Source organism: Candoia aspera, chromosome 7 (genome assembly GCF_035149785.1).
Source record: "Candoia aspera isolate rCanAsp1 chromosome 7, rCanAsp1.hap2, whole genome shotgun sequence".
Lineage (NCBI taxonomy): Eukaryota > Metazoa > Chordata > Lepidosauria > Squamata > Boidae > Candoia > Candoia aspera.
Genome location: NC_086159.1, coordinates 67121028 through 67140644, shown reverse-complemented (window position 1 = coordinate 67140644; position 19617 = coordinate 67121028). Strand labels below are relative to the sequence as shown.

At 36.0% G+C, this 19617-nt stretch overlaps 1 protein-coding gene across 3 annotated transcripts in view; it reads left to right on the top strand.

Annotated features, from left to right (window-relative positions):
• CPNE8 (copine 8) overlaps positions 1-19617 on the top strand; it is an 85039-nt gene that overhangs the window by 11843 nt on the left and 53579 nt on the right. Inside the window, exons 2-7 of one of the 3 annotated variants that reach the window (XM_063307961.1) lie at positions 7711-7751; positions 9980-10026; positions 13799-13902; positions 16784-16823; positions 17703-17779; positions 18862-18927. In XM_063307961.1, the coding sequence (XP_063164031.1) occupies positions 7711-7751; positions 9980-10026; positions 13799-13902; positions 16784-16823; positions 17703-17779; positions 18862-18927 (375 nt within the window). Of the gene's footprint in view, positions 1-7710; positions 7752-9979; positions 10027-13798; positions 13903-15972; positions 16101-16783; positions 16824-17702; positions 17780-18861; positions 18928-19617 lie in introns of those variants that run through there. The other 2 variants (XM_063307962.1, XM_063307963.1) reach the window with 2 other exon arrangements.

The following is a 19617-nucleotide window of genomic DNA, read 5'->3' as shown; positions in this document are numbered from 1 at the left end:
ACACAGGCACAAAGTCTGTACTGTATATGAAATATACAGGTAATATTTGAAATAGTTTTAGGTTCTTATGGTCTGTACTCCTGTAGAAAGAAACTTAAATACATTTTATTTATTTATTTATTTATTTTTCAGCTTCATTTTTAGTAACAATGAAAATATTTCATCAGGGCAAGCTTACTACTCCAACAAAGCTACTACTGTGAAATGTTGACTAGCAAGTGAAAGAACCATTGTTCATGGTGTCTAGTCATTTCTACCCATTCAGGAAAGTGATTATTTGAAAACATTAAATAAACATACCGGTCAAATAGCTTAACTCTAGTACTAAAATTTGATGTGACTAAAAAACTGAAATAAATACGATTGATTGGAAAGAAACGATGGATGCAATCAATGGATGGATGCAATAGAATTGTGATTATACCTTTTACAGGACTGCAGATCAGTCCTTTTTTTTCTTGAGTAATTTTTGTAATGCCCTCAAAACAAAGTTCGCTGTGTTAATAACTCTTCCACCTACCATTATGTTCCTTCTTCTTTTTTTTTAATTTGTCATAATCGGTACTCAGCAGTACCTGTTGATGTCTTGTAACCTGGGAAACCCTGATTATAAAGGAGAGCAAACTGATGTTAAAAAGGAAAATAAATTAGCAGATGTTACTAGCTTTACAGCTGGGATGGAAATTCCCCTTCAAAGACCAAATCCATCTTATTAAATCTCATCTCTCCATCAAGAGATGCAATTCTTTCCCATTCCTGAAACTTTATCCCCTTGAGAGGATTGTCCTTGCTCTTTGAACAGAGAGAAAATAATATGATCTAGCCATAGAGAAAGCTATAACGTGATTGAATGGGATGAAACATTGCACACTTTAAGTGTACAGGTAATAGAATTATGATGGTAATTCATGGTAGATCTTCAGTAACTGCAATGCTGATATATTCAGCAACATTTATTGGTTCTACTAAAGGGGGAGAATGCTAACAAATTTTTAAAATTACTAAATCTCAGCGATACATTTGGGATAGCTACCTAGAAAACAAGTCTCTGCTAAGTAGACATAGCCAGAGCACATTTTTATGATTTTAGAACATGAGTATTTTTCATCCAGTGTAACTATGTTCTAAGAAAGAGAAGAATGTATTGATTACTGTATGTTGAATGCAGCTGCATATAAATTGTCACATTAGGGTTGTAGAGAATAAGATTATTCTTCCAGTGCTCAGGCCGGAAAGCTTTAAATATTAGGGTTTTTTCCCCAAAAGTTTATTTTATATCATAGATTAATGATTAAATGTTACACTTATGTTTGGGTGAAGTAAGTTTTATTTAATTGACCAAAGGTTGTGTAGTTTTCAAGCTGCATTATGGACCTCTCGTAGGTTTGTCCTTTTTTGTTGGCTTATTTGCAATACATTGTTAAAATTATCACTGTTTAAAAGCCCAACAGTAGAAACAGAATAGTAGAAACACTCATTCTACAGTGAGGAAGATTATTCACAAGTGGGAAACATGCAAGACAGTTGCCAATCTTCCCAGGAGTGGACGTCCCAGCAAATTCACCCCAAGGTCAGGCTGTGCAAATGCTCAGAGAAATTGCAAAAAATCCAGGAGTTACATCTCAGACTCTACAGGCCTCAGTTAGCACGTTAAATGTCAAAGTTCATGACAGTACAATTAGAAAAAGACTGAACAAGTATGATTTGTTTGGAAGGGTTGCCAGGAGAAAGCCTCTTCTCTCTAAAAAGAACATGGCAGCACGACTTAGGTTTGCAAAATTGCATCTGAACAAATCACAAGACTTCTGGAACAATGTCCTTTGGACAGACGAGACCAAAGTGGAGATGTTTGGCCATAATGCACAGTGCCATGTTTGGCAAAAACCAAACACAGCATATCAGCACAAACCTCTCATACCAACTGTCAAGCACGGTGGTGGAGGGGTGATGATTTGGACTTGTTTTGCAAGGACCTGGGCACCTTGCAGTCATTGAGTTGACCATGAACTCTGTATACCAAAGTATTCTACAGTCAAATGTGAGGCCATCTGTCTGACAGCTAAAGCTTGGCCGACATTGGGTCATGCAACAGGACAATGATCCCAAGCACACCAGCAAATCTACAATGGAATGGCTGAAAAAGAAAAGAATCAAGGTGTTGCAATGGCCCAGCCAAAGTCCAGACCTCAACCCAATTGAAATGCTGTGGCGGGCCTTAAGAGAGCTGTGCATAAACAAATGCCTGCAAACCTCAATGAACTGAAGCAATGTTGTAGAGAAGAGTGGGTCAAAATTCCTCCACAACAATGTGAGAGACTGATAAAGTCGTAGAGAAAACTATTACTTCAAGTAATTGCTGCTAAAGGTGTTTTTACAAGCTATTGAATCATAAGGTGTACTTAGTTTTTCACATATGGCTTCTCCATTTTGGCTTTATTTTTGTAAAATGAATAATGACATGGTATAATATGTCATGTGTTGTTGTTCATCTGAGGTTGTATTTACCTAATTTTAAGACCTGCTAAGGACCAGATGATTTTTATGTCCTGATAAGTAAAACCATAGAACTCAAAGAGGATGTACTTTCTTTTTCACATGGTTGTATGGATGTTTAGCTTGACCTCAATACTACCCAGGTCTAGAAGTGAGCAACCATTGGGTGACCAGGAGCCACACTTGATAATTGTAGGAGGAATAACGTCACAGTGGGCTAGACAGTGATGCAAAATGTTGGGATCACTACATATTTAAGTGGAACTGGGATTGTCTGTCCTGCTGTCTGTTCTACAATTTTTCCTATGTAGGTTAAGAAAACTGTTTTTTTAAAATAGTTCTTAACTATTGCTTGAATAACTGGGCACGTTATCTATGAATCTCTGTTTTATGCTTGGTAGATTATCCTGAGTAAAGAGGAAAGGTAGTTAAAAATGAAAGCCTGCGTATTAGAACCCAGACTTCTTTTCCTGAAACTGCATGTCTTTTTGCTGTCAGTATATGCAGCAAATAGGAAATTTTGGGGACCCAGGAAGTGTGTCTTCTCTGTTGTGGTGCCTGGCCTGTTGGTCTTTTGTAAGGCACTAAAGACCTAACTGTTGTCATGAGCATTGGGCCAGGATGTTGAATCTGTCTCTAATGGGTGATGTAAGTATGCTGGTTGGTATCCTCAGTTGCCAAGCTGTTGTTTGCTTTTGATGAGTATTGTTTTTATGATTGTTTTTAAATTTGTAATTTTTAAATTTACAATTTTTTGAATTTGTAGACTGACTAGGGTCATATTGCAAGTTGGGCAGCCAAACTGTCATGTGTACGGATGGTGAGCAGGAGGAAGCCCTTATCCAGGGGGGAAAACACATGCGTAGTTTAGAGACTTTGAGCTGTCATTCATAGAAACCCAGAACAGACCTGCCTTGAGTTTTGGGATTTATCTGTCTGGGTTTTCCTACGCTTCTTCAGTTTGGTAGGATTTTCTGTCTACAATAGCAGTAAAAACACTAGAGACTATCTCCTCGTCTCAGTGTGGTCTTTTCTTAGTCAGGACATAAACAAGTTGAATAAATATCCAAACATCCTTATTGCTTAAAATGTTTGACTCATGAGATAGTTGTGAGGATAGTACAAAAAAATTACAATTTTGTTATCCAATAGAATAGAATATATGTAGCTCAGGGTTGAACTGTAGAGTCCTTGGTGCTCTCTGAGCTTGGTTGTTTGCAGACATTTTATTACTTGACTAGGTAACATCATCAATGCTAGTGAATGTGGGGTTTGCTATTCCAAGGTTGCTGGATATGAGGCCTTGTTTGTGAAAGTGTTTTCAAAATATCAATTAGGGTGCTGCAGTTGAACAGTCCTACTGCCTGCCAGAATCCCTGCCCAACTTGCTCAACCAGCATTGGTGGTTGATTCTTCCAAACTGCTAGCCTTGAGGAATTTCAGTTTTCCTTCCTGGGGTGAGATTACTTTAGGATTCTATGGTCTCCATGAGAATTCTGGCTTCATCCTAGGTCATTATGGGCCTACTGGAATTCACTCAGGAAATCACACTTTTGATCTGGCTTCTGCCTTGGAACAGTTGGACTGTGCTCTAATGTGGGAGGGGGAACAGATCACTTTCTGGTGGCTAAGGGTTGTCAGCACCACCAATATCAGAGGGGAGAGATCTATTACAATGGCCAGCTATAGACTTATGGAACCTGGTTTTCAGTAGGTGTTTGGGGTATTTCCCAACTATTTGGCAGCAGTTTGTCCATGTACCTACTTGACCCTTGGAATACAAAGTTGAAAAAAGTAGTAGGCAGGTTTGCTCACAGCAGTCTCTCTTGTTAAGGGCCTTACTTGATTTACTTAGTTGTCCTAGGAGATAAATGACAGAAAAACATCTATAGCAATGCTGGTAAAAGACAAAGAATATAATCAAGCATGGGTATAAGTCAATATTTATTTTCATTTATTTCTTTAAAATATTTGGCTGCCCATCTTTTGTGCCACAACCCTGGGTAGCTCACAAAAACAGCAATAAAAGCCAAAGAAAAATAATAAAATCAATGTCCAAAATAAATAAAATAAAACAAATCCCAGCTCCCTAAACAACACTCCCAGTATATCAACAATTAACAATCACTGGGCTCCAGCTTCACCTTATCTCAATGCTGAAGAGAAGAGCCAGATTTTTAAAGACTTCTGGAAAGCTAGAAAAGTAGGGACCTGCTGAAACCAGGTCTGGCCATATATTTTAGCAGTACGAGTGCCAAGCATCCATATTTTTTCTGTTCTTTTCATGTCTGCAAAATGCTGTCCAATAACATGGTTTAAACAGAAATAACTCTATTGATGAATGATGACAAAATAAATCATTGGCGAGCTTCTGTGACCTTTTTGCTAGATATTTTGTAGACAAAATCACTCAATTTACTCAGAGTTAGATGGTGGTTAGTCAAAATCCAATTAAGGGAGACATCTTCCAATGGAAGATTTGAGTTTGTGGATTCTGATGAAGTGGGCAGTATTTTACATGGACTGGATTCTTACCTCTTTTGCCTTAATCAAGTTGCCAGGGAGGGAATATAGGGTTTGATTTGGGAAGTGGTGAATTCCTGTTTGAGAAAGGGGAATCATCAGCCTTGAAGGAAGTGGTGGTATACCCTGTCTACAAGGGGTCATCTCTTGAGGTGGCCAACAGGAACATGTTCTGCCCCATCCCCAAACTTTTTTGAGAAAAGTACTAGAGAAGGTAACAGGACAGCAGCTACAGATAACATTGGACAACACAAATTATCTGGACCCATTTCAGTCAAGATTTAGACCCAGGCTGGGATAGAAATAACACTAGTCTCTCTTTGGATAACCTGTGGCATCATTCATTAGGTGGGGTAAAAAGAAAAATTAACTCTCAGGTTTTGCCCACTCCCAGACTAGAACCACTTAGAAAAGCTCACAAGAAAATCCAAGAGCCAAGGATAAGTAATAAAGTTAGGAAACTATGTCCAGAAGAATTCAGCAACTGCAATTAATCAAGAACTAGCCATATTTTTAAAGACATTGCTCAGACCTTGCAATTAGTTTTTCTTCTCACCCTACCTAGCAGTCTACTCTTGGAGTGTATTAGCTTGTTTCCATCTCTTCTTCATTTATTCAACAGATTAGTTCTTGCTTTTTACTGATAGTATGAAAACTCAGTCTCTCAGGGATGGGCCTTCTCTGCCATGGCTCCCTCCGTCTGGAACAGCCTGTCCCCTGAAGCAAGGTTGGCTCTTACTCTTTTGATTCAAGGGGTTGTTAAAACCATGTTATTTCAAAAGCTTTTGGAGAAAAAGTATTATCCCGAACTGTAGTTAGATGTTTTCCACTGATTATGGGAGTATTAATTTTATATCAGATACTATAGTTTTTATGTTAGATTATGTCCTTGATGTTTATTTCCTTGTACATTTTATTGTACCATTGTTTGTGTTCTGTACCATATTAAGAAAAACCCTGACACAAAGACTGTATTTGTTTTTCCCACACAAAACTATTTTATTGTACAAAATTATACTCCTGTCTTGTTCTACTATCTTCCTATTACTATTAAGTTTACAACTATTTCTATTCTTATTTAATCTATAAATTTCTATTTAGCCAATCTCAGTCCATTTGCATGTGAAAACCCTTTTCACTCCTTTATAGACTTGCAAATGGCCTTTTCTCTCCATCCCAGCACTCACAGTCCTCTGTTTCTGGAGCTGGTTTGTGGAGCTCTGCGCTTGGGCTGCTGCACGCAGTGGACTTGGTTTGGTTTGGAGGCTTGCAGACTCTAGAAAGGCTCTTTCCCTCCCTCATCTTGTGTGTGTGGAAACTTAACTTCCTTTTGGTACCTTTAATAAAGTTGATTTTTGTCTCAATCCAGGAATTGACTGGTTGCCTTCTATCACCCGCTTCAGCTTGGCTGAGCTACAGACTCCCAGAGATTTTGTTTTGTTTTCCCTTTTTGTATTTAGCCAGACCCAGGGAGGGGAGAGGTTTTCCCCTTCAATCCTCTCCTGGTTCCTCAGAGAGCTGATGTGGAAGGGAGAAACCGGTTTATAGCAGGGGGGGGGGTGCGGGTGGCAGCAAGAAGACCTACCAGCCGCTGTTCACCCACAGGCGCAGGTTACTTCAGAACTGAAGGATCTCAGAGGAGGGACTGGTTCAACCCTGAGGGCGCCTTTTCCCTCATTACAAATACATTTACCAGTTTACTGCCTAATCATGTGTCTCTTCAGAGATTTTTAAAATAAATGTATGGCACCTGTTGTTGTATTCCTCCACCTCCAAGTACCGTTTTGGCCTCTCCTAAGTTACTGGCTCTTAGTATTTTACACTTGTGCTGAGTAATCTCAGTGCACGTTTCAAGTTCTTCAGCTCCTACAATGCCTCCGTGTCTGGGTCAGTCAGAGTTCTTCCATTTTTCCCTTGCACTTTATCCAATTCATAGAAGCAACAATAGTGGAGTACCCACTCTCCTACCATTGCTGTATGCTTCAGGCATATACATTCTCCTTAACAAGAGCAGGAGCCCACATCATTCTCCAACTACTGGGCCATATGGCAGCTGCAATTTAAGTGTGTTTTGCCTTTATTCTAACCTTTATAGGCATGGTACTTCCATTTGCTTCTCTGGGCATGGATGTAAAACAGCTCCTTCTTTGTGTTCAAAAACCCTCTTGCATTGGCAGCTAATTTCAGACAATCTTACTGAAGGTTTCCCTTTGTACATTTCTCCCCAGTGCATATCCTCACTAGTGACACATGTGTGTCTGGATGGAAAGCTCATCCCTGAGCCTATGCATCCCAGTTTCTTGGTCTAGCTGCAACACACTGAGACATATCAGTGAATTTGAACTCACAGTTTAGAAGGCAGACATTGTGAGCCTTCCAATAGCCAGATATTTAGCTGTTTTAAATTAGGACACTGTTTAAATAAATGATCGCCTAGTGTAACTTCTGCATGTTCAGAATTATCTTTGAATATCCTGTTTCCTTGAGCCAAACTGAGTTCAGTTGTAGAGAAGATGCCATTTATTTTACAGTGCCTCTGCATAATCAGATTTGCAATCTGATTAAGATCAGATCTCCAATGCCTTACTATCTGACTCTGTCTAAATTTTATGCACTGATTAATAAATCAGTAAAATGATTTATTCAGTAAAATGTTTTTACTCAAAACATCATTTTATTTTGTTTTATTAATAGGAACCTTTTGGATAGAGATACATTTTCAAAATCTGATCCAAGTAAGTATTATTTTGATGTTCTCTTTTTGGAATAAGGCAGTGAAGAAATGAAGCTGTGAATTTACTGTCTCTTCCTTATCCTTCTGACTATATTGCTAAGATTAGTTTAGCTAATCTTTGTTTAGTTTGAGTTATTCAAGGAACTGGCTGAAAAGCTAACAATCCTTTCTTATGTATATTATAGTACTCCAGAATACTAAAACTGACATATACTACTTCTTTTGTAAGTTTCTCCGTACCCTGTATGTATTGTAAAAAAATTATGTCCCCAAAACTTATTATACTATACAACAAATATTCTTGTCCTTATTTTTAAACTCACAAGAAGGGTTGGCGGAAGACAAAGTAATCAAACTCCAATTCAAATTTTGTTTTGTATAACATGGCCCAAGTAAAATACAGAGATTAACAAGTAAAAAATTTAAACTATCTGCATAAAGTATGAGTTTTCTCAGCAGCTAATGCAAATTGTACTTCCAAATAAGAAGCATAAGGCTGTTCATTGCATAATAATAATACAGTAACATTTTGCAAAATTTTTTCAAGATGGGTTTTAGAAACACGATTCAAAAATCTTTAATGACTTCATAAAGCAGGTAAAACAACAAAAAGGACACCAGATCTTTATCCTGGACAAATCCTTATGTGTGTATTTACTCCAATACTGACATTCCCCAACATCTCCCCTATACATCCTGAAAGCATCATCTGTGTCTTCAGTTCAGTGAAGGCTCTATAAATCTGTAGGAATAAAATATCATAAAAATATTCTGTTTTTTAAATATCTTTTGAGCTTGATGTATCAAGGAAAGTTTGGGAAATATTGATAGAATTTATTCTTCCTTTGCTAGCCTTTTATATATCAAAAAACTTAGATTATTTGGAGCTCCATTTAGCAGACTTCAGATGTAATGAGCAGACTTGTATCTCAGACTTTACCCCAAATAGTGAGCAAAGTCTTTTCAGACAGTTGACAGAATTTATGTCATTTGCTTCAATGTATGTTTGCCTAATTATGTAGCCATGCAAATAAATTGACATAAATTACATTAAAAAATCAATTGCATAATTATGCAAATAACATACATTACATTGATATAATTTCAGATACTCCTTCCCCAAAATATACTGTTGAATTGAGTTTTTACTGTATGAATTTAAAAGCCAGACATTGCTGGGCTAATTGAACACCAGGACCTATCTGAATGCAGTTTTGAAGTAAGCTGTGCTTAGAGATATGAAAGCTTGAAAAAAAGAATTGTGGAAATGTTTTCCCTGTTTTTCCAAGGCTTATTTTGTCTCTCATTTCCAAAAAATGGTAAAGTAGACTATGAAACATTTTTTATTTTTTAATATATAACATCATTAAGATGCTAAAAAATAGAGAAACTTCTCAAGAGACAGATTTTTAGTTTCAGAAGTCCACATACATGATAAAATGATAAATATATAGTATCACTGGAAGCATGAATTCTACTGCAACACTCAGCCTTTTATTATAAAAATAATAAAGGTGGGATAAAGATTAAAAATAAAGAAATATTAGTATAGTCACTGTTTTCCTTTTAAGTCTCTTTCCTTTACTATTGTACAATAAAATATATTACATTTTTAATAGTTAAAGTGACGCTTTAAAAACAAACAGTGATGTAAATTGAGATAGGCAATACTTTTTTTGGCTGATGACCACAGTTGGCCATATATGGTATGTAAGAGAAGAAATAAAAAAAGGGGACTAAGCCAGAATACCCTCCCACTTCTCCCCTGGTGCAAGGGACAAATGTTGAAGTTTAAAATTTCTAAAATAAAATGCGTTGCCTATTTTCAGTGACCCTGATGAGGGGCTCTTTGCTCTCTTTATGGGCTTCTCCTTGGAAGAGACAAACAGCCTTTGGGTTGCCCGCTCCAGTATAAATTAACTGGAATTGCCATTTCTGGTAAATTTGTATGTTTACACGATAAATTAAACTCTGCCTCAGATGCCTTTTTTTAAAAATACGATCATTATCTGTATATATTTTTACAAATAAGCAAGGAAACTTAACACCCCATATAAATATTCAAAATTCCAGATACCAATTTCAGTTCATTAACTCTTAAATAGACATACTTGTGGTACATAGTTTTAAGTTCTGCCTAATATTAAAGCTTAAATATTAGTCTATAATGGAAATGTTAATATGCATAACTCTTTGAAATTGATTGCCTGTTTCTTTTCTCTTCTGCAGTTTGTGTTTTGTATACACAAGGGATGGGAAATAAAGAATGGAGAGAGGTAATGTTATATATAGCAGTTACTTACTGTCATATAAAGGAAAGTTAGATTCAAATTCTTAGAAGTAATATGTACTGGCTACATTTATATATCATGTAGAACATGAGATTGAAAGCTGGAAAAAGTTAAGGACTGTACACTTTACCTTCAAATGCATTTGCTCAGCCTATAGATATCCCCAGGGGAGGCAAATGGGGTTCTGGACTCATAGCTTCTGCTGGAACATCAGGTAGATACCATGTCCAGAAAAGTCTTTGGTTAATTTTGGCAGGTTCACCAGTTGTGCCTATAAGGACAAGGAGACATTGAAGACAGTGATTTGTCATTTTGTCATTTCTTTGTTGTACTGAAGATAGCCTAGAAGTTTCAGAATACAACTGCTTGCCTGCTGACACGTAATATCCAGTTCAGCTGGATAACAACTATTCTGTTAGGTGCTGCACTGATTGCTGATAGGTTTCTGGGTCCAATTCAAGTTACTAGATATTAGCTGTATACGATTTGGGCCCATGTTACCTTAGGGACTGTCTTCTCCAGAAGATAGAAACTACCCACAATGGCTGGAGGGCGGTGCTATGGGTCCCAACCCCTGGAAAGATCAGAGAGTGGGAACCTAGAAAATAACATTCTCAGTGACATTATTGTGGATCAGCTCTCTCCATGAGAGAGCTCTCTCTCCATCCACATTATTGTGGATCAGCTCTCACCTTTTTATGCTTTAGGAATAATCTGAAATGCCTTCTGCAGGGCTTTGGAGAGTGAACTTGGAAGACAACACTAGACTTTGAAAGATCTTTAATTTTTTAAAAATATTTGGATTTTAAAGATATTTTTAAGTATATTATTGTAAGCTGCCTAGAGTCCCTTGAGCTGGTGGCATGCAAATAATGATGAAATCTGTATTGCAATGTAAACCACATAACTTATATACTTGTGTCCATCATTTGGATGAAGTATGAAAGTCCAGGGTTTGCATTATGATGTCTTAATGTAATTTTCATCATTTTCATGTCATCACAGCTTTGTACTGGATTTCTATGGCTCTGGCAGAAGATCTTTGTAGCATTTACTTTTTCTTTCTGAATATCACTTAGCTTAACAAATCAAATTCATAATCCATAGTTCGGTTTGGACTTCTTATTTGTGAATGCAGCCATCAACCCCAGTCCTTCTATCTTAGGTTGTTGTATGTTGATTTGCATAACAGCAATTTGCTTTTCTGTACCCATGTTTAACCAGAATTAACCCCCCATTTGATTATTTTTAAATTGGTAGGTATAGGGAGACATCCCTAGAATAGTTAGTCAGTTAAATAACCTGTCAAACTGAAGCCTACATTGTTAAATATGTAAGTTTTAAGATAGGTCAACAGCTCCTATTTAAAGTTTCAAAAAAAATAGTATCTGGTATAGGCTGTATGGAGATCAGGCTATGTATTTTTTAAAAGATTTTTATCCCACTTTTATCCCATTTTTATCAACTCAAGGTGGCAAACATACTTAATAGTTCCGCTCCTCTTTTCTCCTCAATAACAGTCCTGTGAGGTGGGTTGGGTTGAGAGAGAGTGACTGGCCCAAAGTCCCCCAGCCAGCTTTCATGCCTAAGGAAGGCCTAGAACTCACAGTCTCCTGGTTTCTAGACCAGAACCCTAACCACTACACCAGACTGGCTTTAACATGACTGTTTATATATGTCTTAAGAAGACAGATTTTGCAGCATCTCTTGTATTTATTTAAGTAATATTTTTAGTGCTGAAGCCAATCCTGTTGATAAGAACTGTCCTGATAAGCAAATCTGTAGAGAAGTGATAAGTGGCATGGTACTGCTGTCTGGAGTAATTTCTCATCATAGTTTTGTCTCAGACTATCTTAGACACAGGCATCACTATTACTTTTCAGAGCTTTCACATCTTTTGCAAATTTGTGTCCTTGTTTCAGAGCTTTAAATACCTCCAGAAGATTACAAAGCCATTTTTCTCCTTTTCCTTACTGTGATTCTTCAATTGTTTTTGAAGATTGCTGTTGTTAAAGTTCAAATTCATTATTTGAATTACAGTAATTTCCTAGTCAGTCTAAGAAGCTCAAATTTGTATATAGCTTGTCTGTACTCTAGAGTTTTATTCTAGAGTTCTAAAACTCTAGAATCTAAAGAGTTCTGGAAAATACAGAGATTTTCTTTGTGGTTTATTAAAAAAGAAATAATACAAATGTTATTAAATAACAGCCTCCTCAGTGGGCCAAAGAAGGTGATAACATCTGCAGCTCATTGATTTGATTATTGCCAATTCTAGTTTTTTTTTCTGAGACCAAGTAATGCAGAAACTTACTCTTTTCCCATACTCACTGAATATTATTTTTCATGTAGAAGCACTTGTTCTGATGCTTCCTTTATTATGTTTGTTACCTCTTATTAATCAGTTCAGTATTAAACAAAAATATAATCAAATAATGATTTTGGTTCTGATTTTTTAAAAAGCCTTTGAAAAGTTAAAATTGGAAACAAGCATGCATATATTGGCCTTCAGGCATATTTAAGGTACAGTTCTTGGTGCATCAATGGGACGCGGTGGCGCTGCGGGTTAAACCGCTGAGCTGCTGAGCTTGCCGATCGGAAGGTTGGCGGTTCGAATCCACATGACAGGGTGAGCTCCCATTGCTAGTCCCAGCTCCTGCCAACCTAGCAGTTCGAAAACATGCAAATGTGAGCAGATTAATAGGTACTGCTTCAGCAGGCAGGTAACGGCGTTCCATTTAGTCACGCTGGCCACATGACCACGGAAGTGTCTACGGACAAACGCCGGCTCTTCAGCTTTGTTTCAAACTTAATGTCAAGGGAAACCTTTACCTTTACCTTTTACTCTTGGTGCATCACCTGGCCTTTTAATATACTAGGACCAATTCTTTCCTGAGTTTACAACACAGGGAAAAAATAGAAAATAATCAGGACATGAGCCACAAGTGAGCAGCCTAAGGGCTATATACAGCAGCTCCACACAATCTCAGCCTGCCTTCAGTCAGGTGACCAGGCCAAGAAGAACTGTTTTTTTCACTGGAAAGAAATGGGAAGTACAAGGGCTGGAAATTGGTGCTTCTGTTGCCATTAGCAATAGAGATGCACCACTTGGCACCTGGGAGAAAAAAAAGGAAGCCTTTTGTTTTCCTGTTTTATTCCAACAAATTGGGCTGGAAATGGGCTGAAAATTCTTGGATTTTTGCTGACATTGAAAGAAAGGAATTTTTCCTCTTCCAATAGAAGGGGAGGATGTTTATGGAAATGTTGTTATACATACGAGTGTAAGAAGTGATTATGTTTGTGTACATGCTCCATCTGAACACCTGATGTGACTGCAGGGCCAAAATCTTACCTACTCATGGCTTATAAAATAAAAAGGTGACAGACTAGGTTAAATGACTTCTTAATGAAATTGAGGATTTGACAAAGACATAATAATTTGGAGCATATTGGGCTACAACTTTTTTTTATTAGACCCCTTTGTCATCCATTTTGGATTTTTTAAGTAGAAGAGCAACATTAATATATTACATACATCAAATAAATATTTGAGAATAGGTTCTGATATTTATTTCAGTAAGGACTGAAATAATACCAGTAGCTGATTTTTAATTGAAGTCATTTCCTCTTTCTACCTGCCCCTAATTTGTTCACATATGTTCATATTTATTGCTGATTCTGTGTTTGTGTGTGAGCTATACGTGAACAGAAAGATATTTATATACTGATGCACTTTCTTTAAAATATTATTCTTTTATAGTTTGGAAGAACAGAAGTAATTGACAATACTTTGAATCCAGATTTTGTAAGAAAATTTATAATGGATTACTTTTTTGAGGAAAGACAGAACCTGCGATTTGACTTGTAAGTTTACTTACACACTTGGATTTTGATAATATAACAGTATATTGATCTATCAGAATAGTACAGATAGCTATAGTACAAGCAGAGTTTTTCAGGTGACTATTAGAGAAGTCATATTTTATTATAGCAGTTTAAACTGTAATTAAGTTCTGAATTGATTTTTAAAAAAATTTAGACTGCAGTAGAAATCTTATGTGAAAAGTTATGTTCTAAAATCCCAGCTATCACTATTTTATTGTATATTTCCAGGTTAATACAAGTGTAAAAACTGTTCTGTGCCACAGGCAGGGCAGGATGTATCAATTTATCAGAAATTAACTTAAACCACAGCAGAAGTTACTTCTCATGTATCTCATAAAAACCTAACAGATAAAATACACGCTTAATGAAATCATATGTTCTCCACAAAGATGCCTAAACTATTCACATTATCTAACGTTTACTATATCCAGTGTATTGTACTTATATTTTTCTAAATACGTAATATATACATTTTTCCAGCAAGTTGTTTATGGACATCTTCTATCACCTTGTTTAAACTTGTAAAGAACAGTCTAATATTCTGGAGAAAGCTTAGTATAATCAAAGGTAGCTATGCAAAATCAGCAATTTGTAAAGGGGTTTCTTATAATAAATTGTAAATCCAGATAGTCTTCATTTAGCGACTACAATTGGGACCAGCAACTCAGTTGTTAAGCGAAGTGGTTGCTAAGTAAAACCATGACTTGCTTCAGCTTTCCTTTGCTTGACAGACCTGCAAAGGTCATAAATGCGAGGATTGGTTGTAAAGTTACTTTTTCATCACTGTTGTAACTGCAAATGGTCGCTAAATGAGGACTACCTGTATATGTTTTCAAATTAATTGTATTCTGCTACTGCTGCTTTTATAACCAAAGAAGCTCAGGTTGCTGCTGGTAGAGAATAAGTAAACTAACTTGGAAACTCACAAAAGGGCTTAATGTCTGTTAAATACAATAATAACAAGCTTTTAGGAAAGTTCAAGAGCCATCTGCCTTCTTTCACTTTCTTGATTTTGTTTTATTATATGTTACATTTTAGAACTCCTTGGCTGGAAGTTTGCTACTTGCATTAACTTCTTGCATTAACTTGTTTTATTTATTTATTTATCAAATTTGTCACCACCCATCTCTTCCTACCAGAGGGACTCTGGGTGGTTTACAACAATAATCAATAAAACAATAAATATACAATACAATTACAATATATAATATATAAAAATACAATATTTAAAAAACAGGTACAAGTAAACAGTAATTATGGATAAAAACAACTAATTCATGTTTTCATTATTTTATCAACATATTATTTTATTTTTGCTTGAATTAAATTCGTTTTGCTATTGTACATAATTTTATTTCATAAGACATCATGAAAGGGGCTTTTGCTCTTCCATGTAGTCAAGAAATATTTTAAATAAATGAAATAATAAACAAATTTCCATTAAAATGAATTACCTTTGAGAAACCAGATAGCTGAGGGAAAGAGTAAATATTACCACAATTGGTTGTTTCTCTTGCCAGAGGGTAAAGAGCAGGTGTCTAATTTAAGTGGGGAAAGTCAGAAATGAACTTCTTACTGGCCAATGCTTGCATAGCTTTGCAGAATTAAACTCAGAAACATTGCCAGTATCTTTTTTATAAGACCAGTTTTTTACAGAGTAAATTTCCCAAACTGAAAAATAGAAAACCTCAACATTATTTTTTCTTGCTAAACAAAATATAAATAAGACTTGGAGTTTCTAACTAATCTCGTGTGAAAAGCTTTTTTAAAGGTTCAAAAACACATTCTGCCTGCAGACTATTTACTGGATTTTTACTTTAACTTAAGGCAGTTTAAGAATATTGATTTTTGCTTGGACCTGAAAGCTCTTTTCATCCCAGTAGTTTTTTGCTGGCATCCAAAGTAGTTTCAGCTCTGCCTCTAACCTAAAATAATGAACAAAATTTGAATTAGTTGTTGTCATAGGACATTCTCAGTCACAAATCTCCCAAAGTGTAATACATGAATAATAGTTCATATTGGTAATTCAAGCTACTGTGTCACTTATAGCAGAGACTTCTCTCAACGTCTGCATTCTCATATAAGGGTCTTTCACAGTTCCTGATTTATTCTGATTTTCTGTGGTGAATACTGTCAGTTCATGCTGCCTGCAGCATGTTCATTTTCACTTCATTTGAGTAAGTATAACTAGCAGTAAGTTTGAACATGGGGGCATAAACCAGGTTTTGCTGACATGTATCTTGGTTTATTTGGGAAGCCAGAAATGCAAGTTTGATGTTACATCACAATAATTTATTATTTGTCTTGCTTGATTGCTTGAAAAAAACAGATGAGTGGGCAGCTGTACCCGAATATTGTTTATCAACTTTAAAAAGTATTATTTGAGGGGACTCGTATAGTTGCTGACTTTTTAAGGGTGCCCACCCTCTGGAACAACATTTAATCCCTTATAAATTTATTATAAATAAATGCTAAAACATCTCAAAGCTTGAGGCCTTAACCCCACCCAGGTTTTTTATGCATTTCCAGTGTGGGCCTTGTACTAAAGTGGTGCAGAAATGCTTAAATAGATATTGTAATCTTAGCTGAGTACAATCAGAAAACAAACAAAACTTCGTATTTATAATACCATATATGTTCTGTCAAATGCATTGGAATGCTAGTTAGAATCAGGGAGTTCCAATTACTTCCTTTCTGTGCTATGCAACAGGAAAGCAGTTTTTCACACAGAAGGTTATCTTATTCAGTGTCTCTCTTACTATACTAGCTTTATAAAGCAAGAACCCCAAAACGCCAACATATCCTTGAATATTTTGCATGGAAAATATTGGAGTGAATAAATCTATTTTTTTCTTTATAGGTATGATGTTGATTGCAAGAGTCCAAACCTTTCCAAGCATGTAAGTGCTTTATTTTAATATTATAAAAATTTTAACTGGGAATCTGAGAACCAGTATGGTGCAGTGGTGAAGGCACCAGGGTAGAAACTGGGAGACTTTGAGTTCTAGTCCCATTTTAGGCACAAAGCCAGGTGGGTGACTTTGGGCCAGTCATGCTCTCTCAGACATAGGAAGAAGGCAGTGGCAAACTGTTGCCAAGAAAACTGCATGGATTTGCCCAAGCAGTCTCCAGGAGTCAACATTGACTCGAAGGAACAAAACAAAGCAAAGGGGAGTGGAGGGGGCATCTGGTCATCACATGAGATCATTTTATTGATTTACATAAACTTAGAGCTTTGTATTAATTTCTAAATCGGCTTCAAGGGCTGGATCTGGGGCTCTGGAAATAACTGAGCAAATTTGAGACCCACTTGGGAAACAAAATGTTTTTATTGTCTATCAAAATGGGATGAAATTCACAAGAAAGATTATGATGTGGGGATGAAGTTTGCCAAATATGAGATATTGGAACAGGTGTTTTTAAGCTTTCCACTTAAAACACGTGTTTTTTTTTTTAATTGTCTTTTTAAAAAATACTTGCAGCTTTTTTGTTTTGAGCTAAAATGTAGTAATATGTTCAATGGAAATGCGGAATATCTGTAGCAGACTTCATAGATAGTTGGAAAGGATTGAGAGCAGTGAGTAGGTGCATTGAGCCCTTGACTTGCCTATGGTCATTCTGTACTCATAAACTGTAGTTATTATTGAATCCAGACATAATTTGTATAACTAAATTGTTCATAAGTATTGCATTTCCTGTGCTCATAAACTTAAAATGAATATGGATGGACTAGTAGAGATGAACAATGTCTGAGCTCCATAACCTTGTGTGATTTTCAGGATTTCTTGGGACAAGTGTTCTGTACATTAGGAGAGATCGTTGGGTCACAAGGAAGCAGATTAGAAAAACCAGTTATGTAAGCACAATTTTAAAGATATAAATTTAGTAGCACTATTGTTATATTTATTTAAGCATACAAAAAGTAGCCTAAATGTTTATAAGATTTGTAACAATATTAAAAGTTAAGGAAATATCTGCCAGCAAACTCACAAAGGAAAAACGTACTTCATTATAGTGTGTCCAATTGATGCTAAATGTTCTTTGCTTTTGAAAAGCTTCATAATAATTATTAGTATTGTTTGGGTCGGGCAGATGATCATATTCTCTAGTGTCTGACAAATAGGAATTGTAGAAAAAGCATTAGAAGAGGTAACATTCTATTAATTGATGCTTATTCTGTATTAGAGTGGTATATATAGAACAATCTATAATTAAAGTGAATAGGGTTTTCAGCATTCTAATAATGTAAAGATTACCACTATATCAATATGTAGGTGAGATAGTATAGATCTTTTTGAGAGAGATTGTATATTAAAATATCAGCAGTACAGCATCTTATGAAAGTTTTTAAAGTTTCCCTTCGCTTTTGGTACATTCAAACACAAGGCTATGAGAAGGAAGGATATTAAGCCCAATGTTGTTCTCATAATATAGTTTCATAATCTTTATTTATTCTCATAATGTTTATCTGAAAGTATAGATAATCATTATAGCCCAACAAGGTCATTGTTTGATATAGTTGTTTCCCCACCCAAAAGAGAGGGTTTTTTTTTTCATTTGTGACCCTGTAGCTGTGGAATTTCCTTCCAGCATATATATTGATTCCTGTCCAATTAAATTTAATTCTTGAATTGGTTTTGAATGTATAATACCTTTGTATTGATTTTTAAAATTGTATGTATTGTAAATTACAGCTGCCTGAAATACACGTGTCTGAAGAGTTGAATATAAATGTCTTAAATAAAATTAAATACTTCACAATGTTTTCTTTTTGTCATATAATATTATATAAATATAACATTATATAAATGTATATGTCAAAAAAGCAGAAACCGAAAGAGTATAGCTCCCTAGATAAGAATACATTCCTATGGCTATGAAGAAGACCTTGTTTTAAATACGTCCATGAATTATAAAAGTAACGTATCTGTTCGGCAGATTGAAACTTCCTTCCTGGAACCTGGTTGCCAAAGCAAAAATGGCCAACACGAGTAGACTGAAGAAGTGTGTATTTGTTGATGGAGGGAGAGTAGCTGCTGCCTTCATCTGATGTGACTATGTATTGCTGCATGCACATGCTTTGGTGTGGTATTATATGTTGCTGTGGGAGTATGTATGGTACATATTGCTTCTTATGGCGTATTTCATTTATTGTGGCTGGATATCTTTTCAAGTGTACCGGCAGTCCTTGTTTGGTGACTGACTCATTTAGTGCCTGTTAGACTGATGAAAAAGTAACTTTGTGACCAGTCCTCACATTTATGACCTTCACAGATCTATCAAGCAAAGGAAACTAAGATCATATGCACACTTAACGACTGAATTGCTGGTGCCAGTTGTGGTTGCTTAACAAGGACTACCTGTACTATTATACTGAGCTTAATGCTTGTGTGTGCTGGGCTCTTGCATGTTGTCAGCATGTGGCAAGTCTTTGCTGGTGATCTGTATTTACATTTGCTGCATTCCTGCACATCTACATTTGCTATGCTATAGTGCTGTTTTTACATAGTATATTCTCATATGTTGCAGTATTTGTATCTACGATATATACACAGTATATGTAATAACATGTGTCTCCATGCCATTTCCCCTTGCTCCTAAGTGTTGCTTTGAATATTTTCATAGGGTATACTTCTCTGTTTATTGTTGTTCATGCTTGCTTGTTGTGTGCTCCTGAACATTTTGGGTGTGCCT